At 44.2% G+C, this 26,574-nt stretch overlaps 1 protein-coding gene across 12 annotated transcripts in view; it reads right to left on the reverse strand.

The window, feature by feature from the left end:
* Nucleotides 1-26,574, reverse strand: part of KIAA1328 — a 237,467-nt gene that overhangs the window by 175,494 nt on the left and 35,399 nt on the right. For 10 of the 12 annotated variants that reach the window (XM_083466011.1, XM_083466016.1, XM_083466021.1 and 7 more), the window contains one exon: nt 19,273-19,388. In XM_083466011.1, coding sequence (XP_083322137.1) covers nt 19,273-19,388 — 116 coding nt within the window. Of the gene's footprint in view, nt 1-14,493; nt 14,530-18,786; nt 19,245-19,272; nt 19,389-26,574 lie in introns of those variants that run through there. The other 2 variants (XM_083466013.1, XM_083466014.1) reach the window with 2 other exon arrangements.

The raw sequence follows: 26,574 nt of genomic DNA on the forward strand, positions 1-26,574 counted from the left end.
GTGAAGGAACCCAAAATTCATAGACCTAAGTCACTGTGGAATGTACATCACAATTCTATGGAAGTATAAGAAAGGGTGTGATTTAGGGCAATAATTCAGCTTTTTTAATATATATTAAAAATGCAAGTTGCTAGCCCTGACAATCTGTGGATATATGCTTGAAAGTGTGTGGGCAAAGCTCCCTGAAATCTCAGAAGCCATATAGGTGGTCAAAGACCATTTTCAATTGTAGGGAATAGAGTATTCAGTGGCCTGCACAGTTCCCCATGACCAGCAAAACAAAACAAAACAGCAGTTGTGTTGATTTGTTCAATTGGCTTTATATTTACAGGTCATTGCATTCACTTCCTTGGTACAGAATCATAGAATCATAGAATTGGAAGAGACCACAAGGGCCATTGAGTCCAACCCCCTGCCAAGCAGGAAACACCATCAGAGCACTCCTGACATATGGTTGTCAAGCCTCTGCTTAAAGACCTCCAAAGTAGGAGACTCCACCACACTCCTGGGCAGCAAATTCCACTGTCAAACAGCTCTTACTGTCAGGAATTTCTTCCTAATGTTTAGGTGGAATCTTCTTTCTTGTAGTTTGGATCCATTGCTCCGTGTCCGCTTCTCTGGAGCAGCAGAAAACAACCTTTCTCCCTCCTCTATATGACACCCTTTTATATATTTGAACATGGCTATCATATCACCCCTTAACCTCCTCTTCTCCAGGCTAAACATGCCCAGCTCCCTTAGCCGTTCCTCATAAGGCATCGTTTCCAGGCCTTTGACCATTTTGGTTGCCCTCCTCTGGACACATTCCAGTTTGTCAGTGTCCTTCTTGAACTGTGGTGCCCAGAACTGGACATAGTACTCCAGGTGAGGTCTGACCAGAGCAGAATACAGTGGCTCTATTACTTCCCTTGATCTAGATGCTATACTCCTATTGATGCAGCCCAGAATTGCATTGGCTTTTTTAGCTGCCGCGTCACACTGTTGGCTCATGTCAAGTTTGTGGTCAACCAAGACTCCTAGATCCTTTTCACATGTACTGCTCTCAAGCCAGGTGTCACCCATCTTGTATTTGTGCCTCTCATAATCCACTGACGTATTCTTGGGGCAGTGTACACATAGCCTGGCCTAGACAAAGGAGTAAATTTTTGTATTTCCAAATCAAATTGCAACAAGGAAAGAAGTTTCCTTTCAGTGTCAAGACTCAGTGTGCTATATTCTCAAGTTGCTTGACCTATGACCGTAGAGTTGGCCATTGCCATGACTAAGGCAGGCTACAACCATGCCACATAGCATGGAAACTGGTCTGTTGAGGATTCAAAGAGTGTGCTGAGCTAATTGAGAGCTAGTTCCAGCACTCACAACACAAAGCTAACTTCTACCAAGTCAGACCATCAGTACATCTATCCTGGTATTGACTCCTTTGCCTGAAGCGCCACTCAAGGGTCTAACGCAGAAGTCATTCCCATTGCCTGCTAACTAAACCCTTCTAGCCAGACACAGCTGAACCTGGGACCTTCTGCATGCAAAGCACATGCACCACCATTGAACTATGATTAATGGTGTCTTGATAGGGCCTCACAAAGCCAGCTTTAATGACAGGTTATTTATGTGCTAAATAACCACAAATACTTCAACCAGAAAATCCAAGTTCTTTTAGATGAAAGAAGCATGCCACCTAGGCAAACTTGTATAAATATACTTCACTTACCAAGTTATCACTCTAGGAGCCAACGCAGACTTACCAGCTTGCCTGCCAATGGTCTACTTTGTTAGATGTATGAAGCACACCTCGGCTATGCAAACATATGTTGAAATGAATCCCCTACAGGACTTCTAAAGAACATATTGTAGAATTGACACTAACTACCTTGGCGTTCACTAATTCCTACCCACCTTTCCTGTGATAAGATACCAAAGAGCAAAATATTCACCCACCAAGGAAAGCAACTTAAACACATGAGTTCTGTTCATTGTCAGGAAGTGTGCCAGATCATATTCCTCCTTTTCCATTACTGAAATCAAACACAATCAAGTTGCACAGGTGCTGCTGAACACACAAATTGGACAGCAGTCCCTTATCACTTGGCCACGCACAGCATTCACCGTAACTTCCAGAGCCCCAACAGAATTTCCCTTCCAGTTACAAAATGCAGACTGTTCCATATCCAAGACCACAGCACATCCAGCAACATAATTTTCAGTCACCTCTCCATGTCCCCTTAAAACATTAAGCATGTGATAGGATATTTCCTAGGGAGCGCCCGTCCACCAGGAATGAAACTATCTTGGCACAGCTGAGGAAAGCTATCTGGCTGGGCTATACAAAATGAGAACAGACTTAGCAGGTCAGTTGATGCCCTTGGCTTGAGTTAGATATCTCAGATAGCAGCAGCAGTCACCTTGGCTGGACAATCAGGCTTCTGAATCCAAATCTTTTGGCAAGGTTAAATTTGTAGTATGGAAGCCTCGTCCAACATGCCAGCTGCCTTCTCTTCCTGCACCTGCGTACGCCCAGGCAAGAGGAGGCCCCCGGACAGCTAGCTCTTCCTTACATTCTCCTGGCTCGTCAACATTCACATTTGAATAGGCCGAAATTGTTTTATTCTTAGTCCTCAAAATGCAACCTTCAGACTGCTCACATTTAAATCACGTTGGTATTTAAGCTGTCACACTTGCGCTGCCGGGCACCGCCGAGTCCCACCTGAACATTTCTGTTCCAGTGCCTGTCGCATGGCACCAGTGATATTCAGTTTAAGGTTAAAGGAATGATTTAAAGGATGTTAACATTTATCATTCCTCACCATTTTATTGCAACATATATAAAAACCAGAAGGCATGCCTATGAATCCACCGTCTACTCTCCAGGATCTAAGGAACAAACAGATAACCTGTAGGTTTTGCTTTTCTTTATACACCCCAATGACTCTCTTTGCTCCCCAAAGTTTTATGTGGCATAAGGTAACAGTAAGGATTGCCAAATGACAGCACATCATCTTCTTTTTTACTATTTTAAAAAAATATTGTTTTAAGTTGGAAATAAAGTACAAGGCAATTAATGTCTTTGCCATGGAAGACTGCAATAACTCCAAGCAATTCCAAAAGTAGTTATTTGATTTGCTGCCCCACAGAGTGAAGAACTCCAAGTTTGCTTGGAGGAAGGTCCTACCAAAAAAGGAAAAGCCATTTGCAGCTGAAATCTCAGCAGGTCTGCTGATAAGGTATTTTAAAAGATGAATTCCCAAAGGCAGCAGTATGAACTTGGGTGCACAGAATTCTCACAAACATGCGGCGCTGGGATGGGGAACACTTTAGAGCCACCCCTTCCTGCTTTGTTGCAGCTTGGCACGCTAACATTGTCTCTTTTCCAAACATGCCATGGATATTCCAAGGGAACCTGAAGACTTAAGCCATAGCACCATGTGAGGACAGAGAATAGCACTGGGCTTGGATTTAGGTTCTGCCTCTGACATGAAGGCAAGTCTATCTCCTCCAGCCACAGACCCTATGTGTAAAAAAAGGTAAAGGTACCTCTGCCCGTACGGGCCAGTCTTGCCAGACTCTAGGGTTGTGCGCTCATCTCACTCTATAGGCCGGGAGCCAGCGCTGTCCGGAGACACCTCAGGGTCACGTGGCCAGCGTGACAAGCTGCATCTGGCGAGCCAGCGCAGCACACGGAACGCCGTTTACCTTCCCGCTGGTAAGCGGTCCCTATTTATCTACTTGCACCCAGGGGTGCTTTCGAACTGCTAGGTTGGCAGGCGCTGGGACCGAATGACGGGAGCGCACCCCGCCGCGGGGATTCGAACCGCCGACCATGTGATCGGCAAGTGCTAGGCGCTGAGGTTTTACCCACAGCACCACCCGCGTCCCAACGACACAGGATTGTTGGGAGGGCAAGCACAGTAAATATATGCTGTATAAAAAACAACAGTAGCCTTTCCTCCTCTTGACATATCAAGCTAATCTGGGAGCGTCCTATAACTCCCTTCAGTCTTCCATTCTATTGCTTCCTTTATTCTTTGTCCTCTTATTCTCTCCTTCTTTCTCCTTTCTTGTCTCTTTCTCCTTATCTCCATGCCCTTTCAATCTCTTCCCACCTTCCTTTCTCCCACCTTATTTCCCTCCTCTTTCTTTTCCTCTCTCCGTCACATCCCACTTTAGTATTTCTCTCTCTTTCCCAACCTTCCCCCTCCCTTTTCTTTTGTCTGCTGCTCAGCAGAACCTGAAACTCAGCCAGGAAGGATGATTTTAAGCCCATTTCTGGAGCTGCTGTGCACCCCCTCCCCTTAATTTGGAGGGTGGCCCATCCAAGGCTTGCAAATGATTATTTGACTTGATCACGTAAGTTCTGTATTGCTTAATATAAATATTTTAAAAAATCTCTAAGAGTTGGACACAAAAAACAACAACCCTGAAGCAAGAACAGGCATCTTAAACAAAATATTACAAAAATACACAGTTACATATAAGAATGTTGCATTAATACAAAGTTACTAATATAAATAAATCAGTATCGATTCATTTTCATTCTGACACACCCTCCCTCTCAGCCTCCAGGTTCTCACCCGGGGTCCAAATATTGGGTTGCAAGGCCCCCCAGAGATAAAATAAGGGGTCCTAAAGGGACAGAAGAGAGTTCAGTGCTGGGGGAGGAAAAGCGGAGGATTGCTGCTGCCCCAAAGCAGCCAACCTGCCACTTCCTCTGAGATTGCAAACTGTGTTGCTGGATCATCAACCTAGAACCCACAATCACGGAGCCTCAGAATGACTGTGTTTGGTCTCATGCAAGGGATGGGCATGGGAAGGAGAAACTCCAGCCTCCACTGCCTCTTCCTGAAGCCCTCTGCCTTTCTCAAAACAGTACCACAAACCTCAGGGAAGGGCCAAGGACCAGGACCACTGCCATTATTCAAAAACGACTTCCCACTCTCGCATCAGGCAGCAACATCCCAATGCATATTAGCTGCCCCTCAAGAAGCTAAAGGAATTAAATACAACCAAGACAAGACTAATTTCAACAGACCACCAGTTCATATTTAAAAAGAGCCCTGGGTCTGATAGGGCGGGAAAGGACCAGAACGCATCACGGAATTTATCATGGCGTTCTCCTGCCTTGGCTTCTGACTTGTCTAACTCGGAGGGGCAAGTCCTTTGACTTTCTTCCTTGCACGTGCGTGTGCACAAACACACACACACACACACACACACACACACACACACACACACAGGGTCAGGGCTCTGGCATCATCTTATCCAGAGCTTCAATGCTGCCAAACAGCTACCTTGCCTCATTTCATCACTTCTGATAAATCTGCTGACCTCTGCATATAGTGGCTTGCTTTATACCCTTCCAAAAATTATCGTGCAAAGAAAAATAATTCTCTCTGTAGAGACTCTCCTCCATGGGGAAGAAAGGTTGCATCTCACGCTCCTGCAAGGAAAGTAGGTGTCAGAACATTTCAGAGCAGCGGCTGAGGTCAGGACTGGAGTTTTTTTACTTCTCACAGCTATTTGGAGTGACACAAACTACATCTAAAAAGTGCCAAGAGGAGTTTTTTTTTATTTAAAAAAAAATCCTTTGCAGTTTGGGGAGGGATCGAGGAAGGCAAAGCATCTCTGATTTGTATATTAAAGCACAAACATCTGTCCTACTGATGATATTCTAGGGAAGCACATTAGCATAAAATTTAACGATGTCAAATAAGTGGATGTGAAATAGGGACTGCGTAAAGCCACTATTTCCAAGCTTGACAGAAACATCACTGTTTAGAAATGCAAATGAAACCATTATGTTCAATAATTATATGAAAATATGAACAGTTCAGCATGTTTTCCAGCCCTGATGGCGGTTAATGGGATGTACGCTTATGTAAATAACTACTATTAAAGCTAATGCTGAAAAAAACTAATAAATTCACACTAAAGCAACTGATTTAGTACGCTTTTAAAGCCCAGCAGTGCTCACTTATTAGGAAGGAGTGCATTCTTATGTTTAGAACTCATCACTGTTACAAGTCACTGCAACTCCATCAATTACCCGGCATTAATGAAAATGGGACACATACAAAAAAAAATTATTGCCTCTCAGCAGTTTTCCTTAAAGACAAAATATAGAGGTATTACTGCCATGGGGCCTGGAGGGGAACTCATCAGCAACATAATCTTTATTGCTACAACTGCACTTCCTGCATTTTAACCCAGGGGTATTTCTCCTGTCCCAAAAAAGAGCTATGCTTTCCATGAAATTTATAACACACCTGCATTTCAAAGGGAAGCTCTGAAAACTTAAGAGTCACTTCTCCAACATAAAATAGAGACCTGCTCCAAGCAAAGCATAACCCAGACACCAAGCTAAGGTGCCAGGGGCAACAGGCTGGGATGTTGAACCTGACCAAATCCATATAAAGACTGTATGTTTTGGTCTGGCCGCTTCAATTCCCTTCAAAACAATCGTGAATCTTGGAGTCTTTCCCATGCTTGGAGTTGGAACCCAAAAGATGACCAAAAAATAACCGTGATCAGTGATGGAAAGTTGGCCTACTACTCATCTTCAAGCTGTCCTTCCAAACATCACCGGAAGGGTGGGTTGCAACAAGCCTCTTGTCATTTTTAATATTGCAGCCCAAACGGAAACTTATGAGAGAAGTCCAAACTTGGCACTTCTATTGTGACGATGAGGGCCGTTTTCTATCCAACACCACGCTTGGAGAATTCAGCGTGATACTCTGCCACAGCAGAATTCACTCAAGCAAAAACTGTATGCAAGAGATGTTCACCCAAGCGCTGGGGAAAGGAGATCCACAAATTCCTGAGCTCTAGGCTAGGACCCTCTCCCTAACCCTTGGCTTGCCCATAGGTATGGTTTTCAGTTTGGTCGCTTCATTGTCTCAGGACCAAATTCTCTGTCCCATGCTAAATTAATCCCTGGATATATAATTCATCTCATTCTTCTACCCCGTATTTTCTTTTGCAATGCTGCCCTGTACAGAGTAGCTAATCTGCTGCTCAGGGTACTTCCTCCTTCTGTTTGAACAGAGTAAGTCCTTAAAGCTGAGTAGCTTCTGTTGTTGTTGGAACTATGCTGTCAAAGGTCTAGGAGCATTCAATAAAGGCACAGCTCTGGCAGAACCTGCATGTGGGGAGGAAATAATCAAGTTGTCCATCAGTCTTTAGGGTGAGTATCCTTCCAAAGGAAGATTTGGTAAAGATGGACAAACATAACAAACTGATAGCAAAGTCTAGACTTTTTTAAAGGCTTCCAACAAAATGAGACTATCATGGAATCTTCTTGATTATGATCTCCAGTACAGTTCTTTAAAGATACTCATAATCTTGAAGAGACAATCCAACCTAAAGTAAAGAACTTTAGCACCTCTGGATCTCCATCTTGGTTTTTGTGGAGTGACATACAAAAATAAGTTTCACATTTAGTTTATCTACATCAGATTTTATTTATAATCTGGGAGGATCTGCCCAACTGTGTAATTCTGCCCTCTCTGTTCTGAGATTATGGAAAAAAGTAGCACTTAAAAAACAAATACTAGATCAAGACTCATGCCACACTGAACTGCTTATTCCTTCAGGGACATGGTGATAGGGCTGCCAACTAGGAGTTTAGCTCTAAACAGAAATTTGAGCAGCCACCGGGCCTGGTTCACACACTATCATAAACTGCAGGTACAAACTATGGTGTACTGTGAACAAAGAGCATGCTGGTACTCACTGCTCAAATTGCACCAACCCCACTCCTCCCTTTGAAAGAACCAAACCAGAGGATTAGCTTAGGACTGCGTGTGAACCAGCACGCATGGTTAGTTTCTCTCCAAACAAACCATGAGAGGAAGCCAAGAACAAGCCTTTTTTGGACAGAATCCAACCACAAGGGCTAGTTCACACATAATGTTAAGCCAACACACTTTTTTCCCCCTGTGTCAGAAAAGGGAAGACGGGGGAGAGCATGATTTGAGCAGCAGGCATGGTAAGCCACAGCTCGTTTGGAATTATGGCTTACTAGGACATGCAAACCAGGCAATTTCAGCAGCAACCAAAATTAGACTACAAGACAGGAGCAAAATTGTTGTGCCTATGACAATACTGCAAAGCTGTGTTATGGGATTGCTGAAGTTTCAAGGCAACTGGAAACATATAATATTGTCATGGTCTTGAAGGAGTTAGCAAAACTGAAACAAATATGAAATGGAGGACACTTAAGATGTGAAGGATCTTAGGCAAAACAGTTTCAACAAAAAAATCATAATACTATGATTTTGTATGAGAAAGGTCTGCAAAAGTGCATCACTTTGGGGGAAGGGATGTCGCAGTCTAAAGAATTATTTAACTGACCCTTCCCTATACCCCAAATCAAACCAGTTCAGAGGTAGAGACTGAAACTATGACAGTCAACTTTTCAATGGGAAAACACAAAACTCGTCACCCTGCAAAATTTCCTACATTTAGCTTAAAAGGAGGGTTGACGGTAGGGGACCGTGGAGGAAGAGATGGGAAGGACATTGAAGAACTTGCCAACGAAAGGAGGGGACATTTTTTAGAAAAGGACAGATGGCAAATTGGGAGATGACAACACCCAGTGAGCAGAAAAGCCAGAAACATCAAGTCTAGGGTGGGTTCAGTAGAGGGAGAAAGCAAAACAAGCCGTTCCAACTCAGTTGAGCTTTCTGAACATATCCCAACCTTCCCAAAACCAGCAGCCTGAAAAAAGAGTTAGCACTACATTGCAAAAAATGTGTGCCATTCCTCTTACTGAGAAGAGGATGTGCTGGAGCTTGATGTGAGAGTCAATACAAGATTCTAGATATGAACACTTGCAAATTGGCAAAATATTGCTGATGTTTCAAAGCTGAGACTCTGATACCTCCATCTTTGAGTTGGCCTCCCTCCTTTACCCTCTTCTCCTCCTGTGAACTTTCTATTCTTCTGTTTTCTCTATTATTTTTCTTTGAGCCAGCTTTCATCAAGTTGGAGGTCTATCCTCCTTTGCACTTACACAACCTCTTTTTCCTGTCTTTGGGGTTCAGAATTTGGAGGACGCCGTCGCTTTTAGTGGACGTTGACTGCGAAATGAATGGCATTTTTAATAATAATAATAATAATAATAATAATAATAATAATAATAATAATAATAAAAAATTTATTTATATCCCGCCCTCCCCAGCCGAAGCCGGGCTCAGGGCGGCTAACAACAATCAAATAATCCAACATTCTAAAAACATTTCATTATAAAAATTAATTAAAATCAAATTGATGGCAACCGTTAAGCAAAATTCTGTGCAGATTGCCAGAGGAGGGAGTCAGGCTGTGCCCTGACCAAAGGCCTGGTGGAACAGCTCTGTCTTGCAGGCTTTTATATTTAACAATATAAAAGAAAAAAATGTGGAAATCCAATAAATATCTGAATTTCAAAACCATGTACTTGGTTGAATCCTATTAAAATGGATAGTATGGGATGCAGAGTTCCTTGCTTGGGTTCTTAAACTTACTCTACTTTTTTATCCAGAGTTGGCCCAGTGAAGTCACAGCAGACAGCTCAGGTCACGACAAATGTACAACCTGAAGGAAGGACAAAAGGCCAGACAAGAAGCCATTGAGACACCAAGCGGGTGGTGGAAGCTAATTTGTTCACCACTGCATGGTTACAATCATTGTGATAAATGGCTTGCAAAAAAAAAAGGATACCAATTGCTTTCACCAAATAAATCCTTTTATCCAAAAGGGAAGAGAAGGGATAAAAAAGTGTTCTGCCATCTGAATCACCGAAACTACTTTACAAGTGAAGGCCATTCTAAGGTTAAAAACAGTAAGACAAATTTGCTGCTGATTAATAATAAAGCCATTCATTTTATTCTTCAAATCTAAAGTAATTACAAGCCAGAGTATGGCAAATGGATTTAGCTGAAGCCATTATTACGTCAGGAAAATCCTTTAAAGAAGAACAGTCATTTAAAAGACTAAACTGAATAATGAACTCTCCTGAACAACAATTATTATGAGATTGATTTATTGAAAGTGCATTTAATCATGCAAGAAATGTTTAAAACTTTGCAAAACAGTTCAGTAAGGCAGCAACGCCAATCACGGGGCTGGCCCAACGTGCTCATTACTGCCGAGGGGGCAGGAGAGACAGGGGAATTCATTTCGGTAGGAGCAATAAAGTATATCAATTTCTCTGAATCCACATTTCTAGTCAATTTGCTACAGTGCAGGCTCCAGCAATTAATGATCTCATTTACCACTTGTGCCTCCATTTAGGAGACCTCAATCTTGGCCTTCTCTTGGGTCCAAGTGTCAGCAAGCAGACCATAACTCAGAAATGCAACCCGTGTGCACAGAACATCCACAACGCCAGGGCCCACTGTAAAATTATCACTGCGGTGTCTGTTTCCACACAGCAAGTTGCATGTTCAAAGCAGCTTGCTCGCCACGCGGACAGGGGAATCTGCCACATGCAGCCTGAAACCTTTTGAGAGTTGGAACTCATCCATTTCTAAATGAGCACTAAACAATTTCTTAAACTAATGAGGGAACACTATATTACTGAGACTCCCCAGAAAGTATTTCTGTATCAGGGAGCCAGTGCAGACAATCCTTGAGCAAGGAACAACTTGTTCAGAGAAATCACAGCTAGGCTATTATTTCTTTTTTCTCTCCCCGGCCTCCCCAAAATCTGGACTGGCTATTCATTTAGGTGCTTAATGTTTAACTTGCCCCATCCCAGTAACTCTGAGTAGGCCACATTACTTAAGGTGGAAATACAAACTTATTGAAAACATACACCATAGGAAAGAGTATGTATTTAAACAATACCCACAATACCCACAATAATACTACAACCAGACTTAACACGGACACTGGCACCAGAGCCTGCAATAAACCCAGATGCCAACTTTGCTGCCACATACACCCGGACAACACCATTACTGGCCCCAACAACATCACACACACCATCTCGGGACTATTTAATTGCTCATCGTCTAACATTGTGTATGCCATCATATGCCAACAGTGTCCTTCAGCTCTCTATATTGGACAAACAGGCCAAACCTCACGCCAAAGAATAAACGGACATAAATCTGACATCAAGAATCACAAAACAGAGAAACCAGTAGGAGAACACTTCAATCTCCCAGGACATTCTATACAAGATCTCAAAGTAGCTGTTTTACTACAAAGGAATTTCAGAAATAGACTGGAAAGAGAAGCTGCTGAATTGCAACTCATTACCAAACTTAAAACCATGGAGAGACCTGGTCTGAACAGAGACATTGCATTCTTATCTCATTATACATGACTAAGACATTTCTCACCTTCTCACCCCTTGCCTTTTCCTGTAAGACCTATTACAGTCGTTAAGAGTCGTCAACAGGCTCATCTCAGCTATCTACCAATCTCCCATTCCCACCACCCTTCTGAGTAATACCCCTCCCCACCTTCTCACTATATAGAAGGGTCTGGCAACTTCTGTTTCAGTGTATCTGAAGAAGTGTGCTTGCACACGAAAGCTCATACCAAGAACTAACTTAGTTGGTCTTTAAGGTGCTACTGGAAGGAATTTTTTTATTTAAACAATAGTTTGATTTATATAGTGATTTTGGATTCCCCACACCCAATATAATCCTTGCCACAACTCTCGAAAGGCAAGTCAACATTAGTGCTGTGTGTCTTGTCTTGGACTACCCAGCAAGTCCATGCTGAGCTAGCATTTTAACCTGGTACTTCTCAGCTCTTAGCCATTATGCACCACCCACAATCAGCTGTTTAGCCAAGCCCCTAAAAGCCAGAGCAGACAATAAAGGATTCTTAGCCCAGAAAATCCTCCAGCTCACACTTCAGGTGGTTGGAGAGCCACCTGGTCCAATTTGCCCCACTACAAGAACTCACAAAATCTGCCTCTAACTCAATTAACACTGGGTGCCACAAGCAAAGAAAGACTCCGTGCAACCCAGGAAATAATTCAAACCTCCGTAAGCAGTGGCAATGCAAGAGGAGTGATGCCTCTGCAAAAACTGTGGGTCTTGGCAACTGTCACAGACAGGGCTGTGGATTTAATAGGGGCCAGAGTCACTGCCTGGACATGAAAGTTTGGCAGGGTGCCACTCTGCATGACAAGACAGCCCATTCGGGATTGCCATGAGCTTCTGTGATGGCACCGCTTTGAGGTTTAATCCCACAGAGCTGGCATTAGGGGCAAAATGTCATTCTTTAAGGACACCCTGTTAATCCTAGCTTCCACAACCACGAGCAACCCAATCTGCCTTTGTTCTCATAAGCGTCCAGTATTTCAAGGGACAAACTAAACCAAGTGAATTAAGACCGAAAGTGCCTTCAAGAGCATTTCTGAGCTTTGATAAATTTAAACACTTAGCATTATTTTAATGCCGGTCTTCCTTGATGTTAGTTTAGGAGTTCATAAAAATTTCAGGGCATGTGTTATTTACCCAACAGCCCTTGACTACGCCTTCTACATTTAACAAGTTGCTAAATACATATATTATTTAACTGATGCCACCATTATGGTTGAGCATATAAATATTCAGGGAGTTTTTAATAAGCTGAGCTTTTATCCATTAGGCCATAATGACTGTTTGGAAACCTTTACTAGTGGGGAGCCAAGATGCTCACTATGGGCACCATCTTCAAAGGCTGGGTACTCAGGAATTATCAGCTCTTTTTCTCCATTCTTCAACTAACCCTCTCTTTCCAGAGAAAAGAGAGTGAATTGGTTCAGAACTACACAATACATGCCTTACCCATAATTTGTGAAGCCTAGTTTTGGCAGCTGAAAGGTCGCATGTGCACAGAGTCCATGAAGGTATAATAATAATAATAATTTATTATTTATACCCTGCCCATCTGACTGGGTTTCCCCAGCCACTCTGGGCGGCTTCCAACAGAACACTAAAATACAATAACCTATTAAACATTAAAAGCTTCCCTTAACAGGGCTGCCTTCAGATGTCTTCTAACAGTTTGGTAGTTATTTTTCTCTTTGACATCTGGTGGGAGGGCGTTCCACAGGGCAGGTGCCACCACCAAGAAGGCCCTCTGCCTTGTTCCCTGTAACTTGGCTTCTCGTAGCGAGGGAACTGCCAGAAGGCCCTCGGCGCTGGACCTCAGTGTCTGGGCAGAACGATGGAGGTGGAGGCGCTCCTTCAGGTATACTGAACCGAGGCTGTAAGAAATATTACATTCCTTTCCCTTCACAATTATTAAATGGTGATATTCAGAGTTCACACATCCAGCTTGTACCTTCACCCACCTGACACAGTCAGGAGCAAAGAAGGAGCAAAGGGCTGGTGTGAATTAAGCCATTGTTAAACACAGATTGCTAAACACGGCATTCTAGAACCTGAACCAGAACAGTACATTAAATACCTCAACCAGCAATACTGATACAAGGATATTCTCAGATTACTTGTGTTCCGTGTGCCAGAAGAGCCAAATTCTGAGCCATGTGGCAAGACTACAAATGTGTGTTTCGCCCTTTGTAGAGACACAAGGCTATTAAGTACTGGCAGTGACTGTAACCGGACTAAACCGCTACCAAAACTATCAATCATGCACCTGCCTGGCTAACGAAGAGATGGAAGTTGGTATGCAATTTCAGATCATTAATGTCCAGCCAGGCCAAGCACAGCACTGCACGCCAACTCAAGCTAATGGTTGCTTTACGCTATTGGAAGGTAACTTTTCCCAAACTGGAGAACCCACCAGAAATGTTCACAAACACATATTCAAATTTAATTTCTGCGTGGAGACATTTTTTATATATTTTTGTAAATACTATGATTCTTAAGAGTTCCACAAATGCTACGGACTGCAGGAAAAAGAACTCTGGGTATGAGAGCAGCCCTGCCCAACTGCAAAGGAACTGCATGTAGCTTGTACACCTCTCGTCTCTGCCTTAGGCCATTAAAGAGATGATCAAAGGCATGATTGACAAAGGTCATAACACAAAGACAAGGTCCATTTTAAGCACATTGCCATGAGCAAGCAAACACACACAGCCACCTCCATAGCATTACATGGGATCCTGAAATAACCAACTCAAGACTCTGTATCTGTTCATGGCCCCTTCTGAAAACAGAGCTCATTCTACACTTCAAGATGGTGGGTAAGGTAATAAAGAATGCCAGAATTATTTCTTTGCTTATGAACTGAGCATTGTTCATCATAATCTTCCTGTTTTGTTCTGCTCACTGCTGATTTTTGTTCTTTTACTTTTTATATTATTGAAATGTGCTTTTACAACTTACTGTACATCACTCTGAGTGTCTTGTGTGAAAAAGTAACAAATGTGTTTTATAAATAAATATACAGCATAGCTAAAGTGATTGTCATAAAATAGACACAGCATGCACCCATATACACACCAACTTAAGTCTCTCTTGTGACCATCAGCGACAGTCACACACCTCGGTTTTGCATACATGCGCATGCACAAACACCACCAAAACCTAAGGCACATAACTCTCTTACCCATCCATGAAGAGCATTCCCAGGCACCTCGAGCCCCTAAAAGGAACAGACTGTGTTTACAAATCTTATATGCTCAAAGCTGTTCATTTGTTCCATTATCTTCAGAAGTCAAGAGCCAAGACTGGTTCAACACAATGTCCCACTAAGGCTAAGATGACAGAAATTACTTAGAAGTGGGGACAGCACAGCACAACCATCACGAGCCATGAACTTCCCTTACGATTGTTTGCAATCTTGATTAAAACTGGATCTGCTTCATCTACACTCCCCTGGCTATGCTGACCGGCTGCAACCTTCTCTGACATCAGTGCAAAAATATTCTTTGCATCAGAACTTGGCTTCTGAAGTTCCTCTTTACTTACCTTCATGGGGTTGTAGCCATTGTCAGTCATGCTCAGAGTCATCTAAATCGAGAGGCATTACTAATTTAGGCCCATTGATTTCAATGGGTCTAATCAGAGGAAAAACTCAGCTGGACACAACCCAATATTTCTCAGAAATATTATATATCACTCCTCTAAGAAAGCCTATTAAAATTATCCGAAGGCTATAGGAAAAGAGTTACTGACACAAATGCGCTCCAACTGTACCGTATGCAGGGATTCAGCAGCTTTCATTGGCAAGACCAGTCCACAAAATCCCCTTCTACCTGACAACAATATAGTGTGGGATAACCCTTTCTCTCTAGCTGGTTAATGATTTCCCTAGTTATTTTCACCCCAACCAATGTTACCATACAGCAAACAATGCCAAATCACCACAATGTTTTCAACTAACCCTGCAGCTAGAGGATAGAAGCTCGCATTTAAAAATATGCAAGCATAACATCAGCACACAACAATAGACGATCGAAGATATGGTACCCCAATTGCAGTAGAACCACATGGCCCCTAATGTCAACACCAACTCTTACGATTCTGTGAATTGTTCCAATTCTATGAAGTGTTAGGGGCTTTTTCAACCATTAAAATAAATGCTTCTGGCTACTTCTGGGGTGCCCAGGGTAAATAAACGAAGTCAGGAAGTGTGTGTTCATGAAAGAAACGCACCTCGGAAACTGCCTACACTCCTCCAGATTTTTAACACAAATTTAATAGCTTCATGAAAGTGTCAGGGAGTGGGAGGCGCATCACCTATGTGTCCATCCCATATTTGTTTTAAGCATGTCCCGATGCCTTCCCACATTCCAACACAGCACCAAGTTTCCTCCCCTTCTTTGCAGAAGACCAAGCATTTGTATTCCAGATTGATAAGTCATTTACACAGTTCCTTGGCCACTGAGCAGACTTCAAGAGAACTGAAATTAACTGATCAGAGGTATGTGAAGGATTTTGAATCATTCATGTATGATGGATAAGTGTTCGCGTAGTTAAAATTATATTGTTTTAAATTATGTCCTTGTTTTATGTTTCTAGTTTTTATAGAGTTTTATGTAGTGTAAAATCGCATGTATTAACCTTCTGCCATCTTTGCCAGACTTCTCCTGAAAGAAGTATTTATGCTCGAATAGTCTCTCGCCAATAAAGGTAAAAACAAAAACCCAAAGGGATATATTTCCTTCTCGATAGCTCAGTGGCACTCATTAGCATTAATGGAAGTTACGCATGCAGAAATGCGCCAAAGGAGAAAGAATGCCCCCCGGAGTGTGCATCCCACCTCACATCCATAAGCATATGCAAAGCTCGACGCCTAGAACACTGTGCCGCTAAAGGAACGAAAGACACTATGAACACAGCAAATAAGTACAAAGTTTCAAACTCTGTTCTAAAAGCATCAAGGCTCAGCGCCCTAATACCCAATCACACAGTTACATAAATAAATAAATAAATAAACAAATAAATAATAAATATATTATTTATACCCTGCCCATCTGGCTGGGCCTCCCCAGCCACTCTGACGGCTTCCAACAAAACATTAAAATACCATAATACATCAAACATTGAAAGCTTTCCTAAACAGGGCTGCCTTCAGATGTCTTCTAAAAGTCTGGTAGTTGTTCTCTTTGACATCTCATGGGAGGGCGTTCCACAGGGTGGGCGCCACTACCGAGAAGGCCCTCTGCCTGGTTCCCTGTAACTTGGCTCCTCGCAGTGAGGGAGCCACCAGAAAGCCCTCGGCACTGGACCTCAGGGTCCGGGTAGAATGATGGGGGTGGAGACGCTCCTTCAAGTATACTGGACCGAGGCCGTTTAGGGCTTTAAAGGTCAGCACCAACACTTTGAATTGTGCTCAGAAACGTACTGGGAGCCAATGTAGGTCTTTCAAGACCGGTGTTATGTGGTCTTGGCGGCCGCTCCCAGTCACCAGTCTAGCTGCTGCATTCTGGATTAGTTGTAGTTTCCGAGTCACCTTCAAAGGTAGCCCCACGTAGAGTGCATTGCAGTAGTCCAAGCGGGAGATAACTAGAGCATGCACCGCTCTGGCGAGACAGTTTGCGGGCAGGGAGGGTCTCAGCCTGCGTACCAGATGGAGCTGGTAAATATCTGCCCTGGACACAGAATTGACCTGTGCCTCCATGGACAGCTGTGAGTCCAAAATGGGGGGCTGCAATGGGGCAGCAGGTGTTTTGCCCTCTCATCAAATAATTCTACAAGCAATGATCTCTCTACTGGGGGATATTTGTTTGTTTGAAGCTGTGTGTGTGGTCAATGCAACATTATAATTCCGAGAATAGGCATTGTCCATGCAAGTAATATACTCTAGAAGAATAGCTGTTTAACTGGAATGAGAGGATCAGGCCAATGGCCCATCTAGTCCAGTATCCTGTTCTCAGAGTAGCCAAACAAGAGCACTCTCCCCTCTTGAGGTTTCCAGCAACTGGTGTTCAGAAGCATCACTGCCTTCTTCTCTGCAAGGTGCGGGGATTTTCCTTACTCACACCTTGCAGTAGGGAGGGGGGGAAAGGAGAGAGATTTACAAGTGTGCTATTTCCATTAACTTTTGAACACGCATAAGGCAGGTGCATGTGGCGTCACTGGGAGCACTGCGTCGTTTCTGAATCCTTCAGGAGCTGCAGCCCCGCCTGTCCCATCAGGTGATATCCCAGAACAAGCGATGGAGTTGGAACCGATGAACTTCCCAGGCCAAGCAACATGCTGTCCATGGGGGTCGGGGGTGGCAGCGGGAGATTCTCAGCTTCCCGCTTGTACACTACGGTCTACCAAGGATACCTGAACAATGTTCTGCTTTACTCACTGCCCCTACCCTTCCCAAATCCCACTCCACCTTCTTCTACAGAAGCACACCAAGCAAGCCCTACCTTTGCACCCAATTTGGCTGCAAGGTGGGAAATGATACTGTGCCATTTGGTACCCCGCCCCCCTGCCCAAGTACCTTTTGTTCTGCTTTTCACTCCGTGATCAAACCATCAGTCAGTCAGTCAAACTGACAGATTAGCACCCTTAGCCCTGGTTAAGAAATGAACCCACAGTGGCAGTTCAGACACTCCTGTCTGTCAAGGGCCTGGGTCAATGCCTGCCCAACATCCTCTCTTTTTTCTTTTTAATTTGGGAATGCACACCCTACCCTACCCGAGATCACTGTCTGTTGCAGTCACCAGCAATTTTATTCTGAATCATTCAGCCCTGTTGTGCAAGTCTTGAAATAAATGACTATGTTGGAATTTCAAATACAGTGGTGCCTCGCAAGACGAAAAGAATCCGTTCTGTGATTCTCTTCGTCTAGCGGTTTTTTCGTCTTGCGAAGCAAGCCCATTGACGGATTAGCGGATTAACGCTATTAGCGGCTTTTAGCGGTTTATCTGCTGATCGGATCAGCTGATAAGCGGCTTAGCGGTTTAGAAAAGGGGGGGAGGGGAAAAAACCCGCAGGAACTCGCAAGGCATTGTCGTTTTGCGAAGCACCTCCAAAACGGAAAACTCTTTCGTCTAGCGAGTTTTCCGTCTTGCGAGGCATTCGTCTTGCGGGGCACCACTGTACTGTAATGCCTGACAAACATCCTGTTTGTTTCAATGGGGTTTTCAGAGATAAAGGGAAAAATTCAGTCATGCTAAGGCAATCATTCCACCAGGGCAACCAACAACCCCCCTTCTCCTCCCTACCCCCTGCATGCTGTTCTGCGGGTTCTCCTACACCACCCCCCCAGAGCCAATTTCAGGGGGCCTGAAGGAAGGAGAAGGGAGAAAGGCCCGTTGTGCAAGCAGAAGTTCCTTGAGCACAGTTTCTACTGAGGAGAGTCATTAGTTGAACCCTGCCCAGTGGTTTTGGTGACTGAGGACCCTTCTGCCTATTCAATGTTTTCCGAAAAGGAGAGGGAGGCCACATCAAAGCCCACCTTGCATTGATCCAACAGTGTGCCATTTGCTCCAGGTGAGGACCATGCCAAGGCCATCATTCCAGGCACCCAGCAACATCCAGGTACATCCAGGTACGCAATGCAAGCAAAGTGCGGGGTGATATCTCTGGAAGCCTGCATTAGCCATCCGTGAAACTGCTGGAGCAAGATTAAGCAAGAGAAGTGGGAGGGAGAAGTCTATATTTTACTAACACACAAATTCTGTTTCGTTGTTTTTAAGTTGACAAATATCTATTTCACAGCAAAGCAACATCCTGGGAACAGCTGGGTGGCACTTTCAAGCTCAAATGAGCCAGAAGTGCATGCTGGCAAGTCACCTCCGATTGCTTCTGAATGGCAGCACATGGAGATTTATGCCCGGCTATAAATTAGGACAATTATTTCTCTCCGGTTTGCTTTTTATTCCAGGCAACAACTCTGTGTTTTACTCCCCCCCCCACCCCCCACTTAAATAAAAAAGGATATCTTCCCTTTCTTTGATGATGAGTTCGTTCTGTTCCTCAAGTTGTCTGATCTTCTTCTCAAACGACTCCTGCTCAGCTTTCAGGCGCTCCTCTGTCACCTCTTTTTCCTCACTCACCCTGGAAGAATGAAAGAACACACACGCTATCAGACAAATATTATGCATGAACACAAGCGGGGAAAGCTTCTGATCAGGGCCAGCCTTAGGCATCGGGGCAACTTCTTCCCCCACCCACCCCAATCTCGCTCCGAAACATCGGGGGGGGGGGAGGGAGAAATGTGTGGATAGATTTACTACTGCTGCTTCTGCTCATTTACATCGCTCCTGTCATCAGCAGAGCAGCCGATTCCTTTTATTGCTTTCAATCTCAGCAGCCGCCATACAAAGTGAGTCGTTATTATTGCTGTTTTGCCAACGGGGAACGAAGGCTGAGAAAGTGACTTGACCAAGACCAAACACTGAGCCCACTGGCAGAGGTGGGACTTGCTTTGACTGAGGAGCAAAAGTCTCAGGGTCTTATCTGCTGTTGGAGCGTATCACTTCCAGCGGCAGGTGGAGAATCAAATGTCTGAAAGTTTCCCACCTCATAAAATACCGTGTTTTTCGCTCTATAAGACGCACCTGACCATAAGACACACCTAGTTTTTAGAGGAGGAAAAAAAATATTCTGAATCACATCGTTTCCAGGCCTTTGACCATTTTGGTTGCCCTCCTCTGGACACGTTCCAGTTTGTCAGAAGGACACTGACAAACTGGAACGTGTCCAGAGGAGGGCAACCAAAATGGTCAAAGGCCTGGAAATGATGCCTTATGAGGAACGGCTAAGGGAGCTGGGCATGTTTAGCCTGGAGAAGAGGAGGTTAAGGGGTGATATGATAGCCATGTTCAAATATATAAAAGGATGTCACATAGAGGAGGGAGAAAGGTTGTTTTCTGCTGCTCCAGAGAAGCGGACACGGAGCAATGGATCCAAACTACAAGAAAGAAGATTCCACCTAAACATTAGGAAGAACTTCCTGACAGTAAGAGCTGTTCGACAGTGGAATTTGCTGCCCAGGAGTGTGGTGGAGTCTCCTACTTTGGAGGTCTTTAAGCAGAGGCTTGACAACCATATGTCAGGAGTGCTCTGATGGTGTTTCCTGCTTGGCAGGGGGTTGGACTCGATGGCCCTTGTGGTCTCTTCCAACTCTATGATTCTATGAAATGTTGTTGAAGAGGAAGGAGGAGGGAGGATCAGGCTAAGGAGCCGCCAGTCCATACACCCCTTTGGGGAAACTGGATCTGCTGGCCACCTAACAGCGTTGTCCCTGCTTGGGGGATCGGAGGAGGCGGGCAAGACGAAGCAACAGTCTTCAGCGAAGCAGGAGGAGGAAAGGAAGGGAGCCCTTACGGAGCCCCTTCCTTTCCTCCTCCCGCTTCACTGAAGAGGCGCTGCACCGCTCTGCTGAAGCCAGCAGAGCAAGAGGGAGAGCTGCTCAGCGCCTCTTGGTCCGCTGGCTTCCCAGCAAAGCAGGATGAGGGACAGAAGGGGCTCCATAAGGGCTCCCTTCCGTCCCTCATCGTGCATCGCTGTGAAGCCATCACAACAAGAGGCGCTGCGCAGCTCTCCCTCTTGCTCTGCTGGCTTCAGTGATAGCTGCGCAGCCTGCATTCGCTCCATAAGACGTGCACACATTTCCCCTTACTTTTTACGAGGAAAAAAGTGCATCTTATAGAGCGAAAAATACGGTACTCTCTACACCAGCCTCCACCAACCTGGTGCCCTCTAGCTGTTTTGAACTATGACTATGAGTTGTAGCCTAAAATACCTGGTGAGCAACAGGCTGGTGAAGGCTGGTCCACGTTACATATCATGGAGGAAGGTCTAGGCAACGGTGGCCCCATGCATGACCCAAGGGTGGACCTCCAGCTCTGTCTGCAGATCTCCCTCTCCATTTTCTCCCTCACCTGTAGAGAGGGGATTCTGCTAACTCTGCTGGTCCCTGACTCTCTCCCCCAGGGACCAGAGGATTGTGTCCTTAAGGATCGTAACTGTGGTGCTGCTTTATTTTGTGATCTCAGCTTTTTTATAAACCCAAGTGTTGATAACGTGCTGTCAAATATTTAAACTGATGTTACTGGGGGAGGGAGGAAGGTTCTTCTGTGTATGAAATAAAAATCCCCCAACACTGATAAACTGGCTGAGGATACCATGAAAAGCCATGTTGGCGATCAGACTGACAAACAAAGGAACGTGAAATATAATAAGCAAGAAAACAAATCTGTGTCTTTTTCATGAGCTGTTATGAGCCTCAAAACCAGATACTGACAGGTGTCTGTATATAAGGCACAGCCTTGGCTTCCACTACTAACATCTGCATCTAGTACTATACCGATCTGTGCTGCCACAACTCTAGCTCATTTGCACAACTGGAGAAAGTGTTCCTCCAAATGTTGTGGGGGGAGCAGCATCACAGTGTGTGTGTGTGTGTGTGTGTGTGTGTGTGTGTGTGTGTTTGGCCAGGGAGGGGGGCAGCCCTTGCAAAGAAGATAAGCCTTAGAAGATACAATTACTCACAGGTGACCAAAAAGACAGCAGAGAAAATGGATACACATGCTTTGTCAGATTATGTCAGATTTATGTCAAGGCCTATTCAAGACCTGCTGGAGATTACTGTGTACTTTAGTGCTTTATGCCTCATGGTGGAAATGCCAAAAATGATTTCTGGGTCTGTCAGGAAGGAAATCACTGGAAGCTAAACAAAAACTTTGGCTCACTTGCTGTACTTCCACTTCCGATTCATCTCCCCAGAACATATTGTTCTACATGTTACTTGCTATAGTATGACAGGAGCACAAGCATGATGCAACTTACTTGCGTTATCCTTTGGAAAAACTAGTGGTTTTCGTTTTATTATTTCAACGGTGCACTGTACTTGTTTTAAATGGTATATTTTTGTAACCCACCCTGGAACCATTTGGGGAAGAATGCGCTATAAATGCAAATAATTAATGAGCAAATAAGTAAAGGCTTAGGGCATTATTCAGCTACCGCGTTGCATCAATACAAGGATTTCCATGCGTACAATGGTATTTTCTTCCCCCGACACATATTCCACAATTTGCCCAAATCTGCTCCAGAGGGTTGTGGAGCATGGGAGGAGAGGGAGGGAATATTCTGTTGCACAAACAGAAATCCTTGCACTGAAAACAAGAGATTTCACGCTATACTTGACATGAGCCAACAGTGTGACGCGGCAGCTAAAAAAGCCAATGCAATTCTGGGCTGCATCAATAGGAGTATAGCATCTAGATCAAGGGAAGTAATGGTGCCACTGTATTCTGCTCTGGTCAGACCTCACCTGGAGTACTGTGTCCAGTTCTGGGCACCACAGTTCAAGAAGGACACTGACAAACTGGAACGTGTCCAGAGGAGGGCAACCAAAATGGTCAGAGGCCTGGAAACGATGCCTTATGAGGAACGGCTAAGGGAGCTGGGCATGTTTAGCCTGGAGAAGAGGAGGTTAAGGGGTGATATGATAGCCATGTTCAAATATATAAAAGGATGTCACCTAGAGGAGGGAGAAAGGTTGTTTTCTGCTGCTCCAGAGAAGCGGACACGGAGCAATGGATCCAAACTACAAGAAAGAAGATTCCACCTAAACATTAGGAAGAACTTCCTGACAGTAAGAGCTGTTCGACAGTGGGATTTGCTGCCCAGGAGTGTGGTGGAGTCTCCTACTTTGGAGGTCTTTAAGCAGAGGCTTGACAACCATATGTCAGGAGTGCTCTGGTGGTGTTTCCTGCTTGGCAGGGGGTTGGACTCGATGGCCCTTGTGGTCTCTTCCAATTCTATGATTCTATGATTCCTCCCTAGGTGAATGGAGCTCAGCTGAGGTCACCAGGTCAGGTTAACATAAAATGAGTCCTTGCTATTAAAAGAAAAGACCATCTCATCCAATGACCTGTTTCCTGCAATAGTCAACCATTAAGTATGACTACACACCCCTGCTGCTATTATCCATCAGCTAGCATTCAGAGGAAGAATACCACTGCCACAACCTCCTCCCTGAGCAAAAACATACAAAATGCGGATGAGGAGATTTCACCCCTCCCATATCCAAGAATCTCTTGAGGAGTCTGCTGATTCTCCAGAGAGGAGGAGGCGTGTTCTGCTCTCTACTTATTCTGCTCCAGCACCACATCAAAGAGTCAGTCAGTGTGTCGGAGAGAGAGAGTGTTAGAGAGAGATTGTGTGTTTAGATAAGGTTGCTGCTAAGAGCAGCTGCAGACACTCAGTGCGGTTCAGCTCTGTATATAGTTGTATTATAGTTGTAGTTATAGAATAAAGAAGATATTCTACAGAGCTGCTCTCCGAGTTGTTTATATACTCTGCTGTACTCTGCTATACTCTGCTGTGCGACGACTGTCTTCTTGTGGAAGTGAATCCGGTGCTCACAACTCTAAGCTGTAAGTCCACAGCACTTTGACCTGTTCCTGTGCAGAAGGTGGTCTCTGGAAGTGCTACCCAGCTCGCCTAGCCCAGTCGGGGCTGAAGCGGATGAGTCCTGTTGGTGGCACTGGCTCAAGGCTGATGCTGACAGCGGCTTGGTGTCAAAGTAATTTTCCCATCTGCTTGTGTATTTATTTATTCATTTACTGAATTTGTATATTGCCCTTCATCCAAAGATCACAAGGCGGCTTACAACATAAAAATGCAAAATGAGAAAACAAAATGCACAACAGAAAAGACAAAAACAAACCAATAACCCTCCTACAAACACATTTAAAAGGACATAGATCGGTTAATCAGCCAAAGGCCTGGTTACAGAAAAACAGTTCTGCCTGTCTTTCGCCTGTGGCAAAACTTATTTTTCAAACACAAGTCCCTAGACATCGGGTTCCCCCATCATTTAGAAAGTCCAAACAAGGAGCAGATATGAGAAGAGGCTCATTTCCACTCGTTAACAGTGAGCTTCCTCCAAATTCTTAACTAGCACGCGAAAGCGGAATTCTCTTAATTAAGGATTTGAAGGAGTAACAGGAAAGGTCTCCTGCTAAGAAAAAGCGATACCTGGCAAAACAAAAGCTGGTGAAAGCTTTGCACAATGATATGAAAGGCGTCATAGAGGAGACATTATGTTTCAACATTTAGACCCCTGCATTTCTTATCAGGGTGCAGGCTCAATATTTCCTTAAGAAGCTTTCTTGAGCAGATACACACTTGAGATTTACAACATTTGAATCTTTGTGTGGAAAATGGCTAAGGGAAAGAAGTCCTGGGACTGCGTGGAGCTAACATCTAGCTCAGAGCTTTCCAAACGGTCTGTCGCAACACATTAGTGTGTCGGCCGCAGTGTGTAATGCCCCCTCCTTCTAGGGCTGGAAAGGGGTTAGTATAACCTCCGGTTTGCTAGTAAAACTGAATTACTGCGCCATGAAATGATGCATGTCTTAAAAGTGTCTCACGAACATGAAGTTTGGAAAGCTCTGATCTAACTGCTTCAACAGACAACTGAAGACCAGGAGACTCCGCCACAGAAAGGAGCTTTGGTTGGAACATCAGAGCTGCCCAGAGTGGCTGGGGAAACCCAGCCAGTTAGGCGGAGTATAAATAATAAAATTATTTATTGTTATTTATTATTATTATTATTATTATTATTATTATTATTATTATTATTATTATTGGAAAACAAGAAGGGGAAACCTATGCATACATTTGCCCTGCTGTTGTGACTTTTGTAGTCCTTTAAAGCCCTAAACAGCCTCGGTCCAGTATACCTGAAGGAGCGTCTCCACCCCCATCGTTCTGCCCGGATGCTGAGGTCCAGCGCCGAGGACCTTCTGGCGGTTCCCTCATTGCAAGAAGCAAAGCTACAGGGAACCAGGCAGAGGGCCTTCTCGGTAGTGGCGCCCGCCCTGTGGAACGCCCTCCCATCAGATGTCAAAGCGATAAACAACTACCTGACATTCAGGAGACATCTTAAGTTCAGGGAAGTTTTTAATATGTGACATTTTAGTGTATTTTTTGTCTCTGTGGAAGCCGCCCAGAGTGGCTGGGGAGGCCCAGCCAGATGGGCGGGGTACAAATAATAATTTATTTATTTATTATTATTATATCACTGTCTATTTTACTGTGTTTAAAAATATATTGTAAGCCACCTTGAGCACTTCGGTTAGTAGGCAAGGTATAAATAAACACTCCTAAATAAATAAATAAATAAGCAAGCAGCTCCACACAGGAGCTTCTGCCTAGGCCAGCAAGTGCACAAGGTGAACAATACAGGACTGACCTGCTTACTCTGCAAAGTGGACGGCGTGTTATAGGAATGAGAAGAAAACAACAGTCATGCTAAGCTGCTGGGTAAGAACTCAGCAGAGGTTGGATGGCCACTTGTCATGGATGCTTTAGTTGAGATTTCTGCATTGCAGGGGGTTGGACTAGATGACCCTCAAGGTCCCTTCCAACTCCATCATTCTATAATTCAGACTAGACAGACTTCCGAATTGAGACAGCAAGGCAAGCAGGTTATTTTCTTAAACACCACTAGTGACATTAGAGAAGGATTATTTGGTTATCTGTATGGAAATGAGGCAGGTAGACTGTTATACAGGACAGTCTACCAGGAGCATCAATCTTGAAAGAATTGCACTGGCTGCTAAAATATTACAGGGCCAAATTCAAGGTGCTTAAGATGACTTATAAAAGCCCTATGACAACTTCGGACCTGGATACCTCAAGAAGTGTTGTCTCCTGTTCATTTGTATCTTCTGGGAAGGCTCTGTTGCTGAAATTTGCTATGCAGCAACACAGGGGAAGAGCCTTTTTGGTGGTGGTGCCCCAATTGTGCAGTTGCCTCCCTTCTGAGTAACAGCTGACAGCAACACATATCAGTTTTCATTAGTCCCTGACTGATTAGTGGATATTAGTCCATTCTGTTATTCTGGCATGGTTTGATCTTTCTTGCCTGATATTTATAATGTGTTGTTTCAGTTTTAATGTCCCCTGCCCTGGGACTGCCCTTTGGCAATATAGGGCAAGATAAAAGGAAAAGCAGCAAATAAATCAAGTGAAGAACCAAGGCGTAAAATAACTCCTGCTGATCAAAGCATTAGTCTAAGAAATCAGAGTATGGCAGTCAGTCTACAATGCACAGTTCAAAACAGAAAAAATGAGTATGCCTGCTCTGTTTTGTTACTAGGAATTACACCAGTGCTGGTTAATAGTAATGGGGGGAAAGAACCTTTCCATCTTTTCCAAAGAGAAAAGAAAATTATGGCAAGCATTAAAAGAGTGGAGGTGAAAGAAACTAAAGCTTAACTCC

The sequence above is a fragment of the Podarcis liolepis genome, assembly GCF_965112155.1.
Source record: "Podarcis liolepis genome assembly, chromosome: 11".
Taxonomy (NCBI): domain Eukaryota; kingdom Metazoa; phylum Chordata; class Lepidosauria; order Squamata; family Lacertidae; genus Podarcis; species Podarcis liolepis.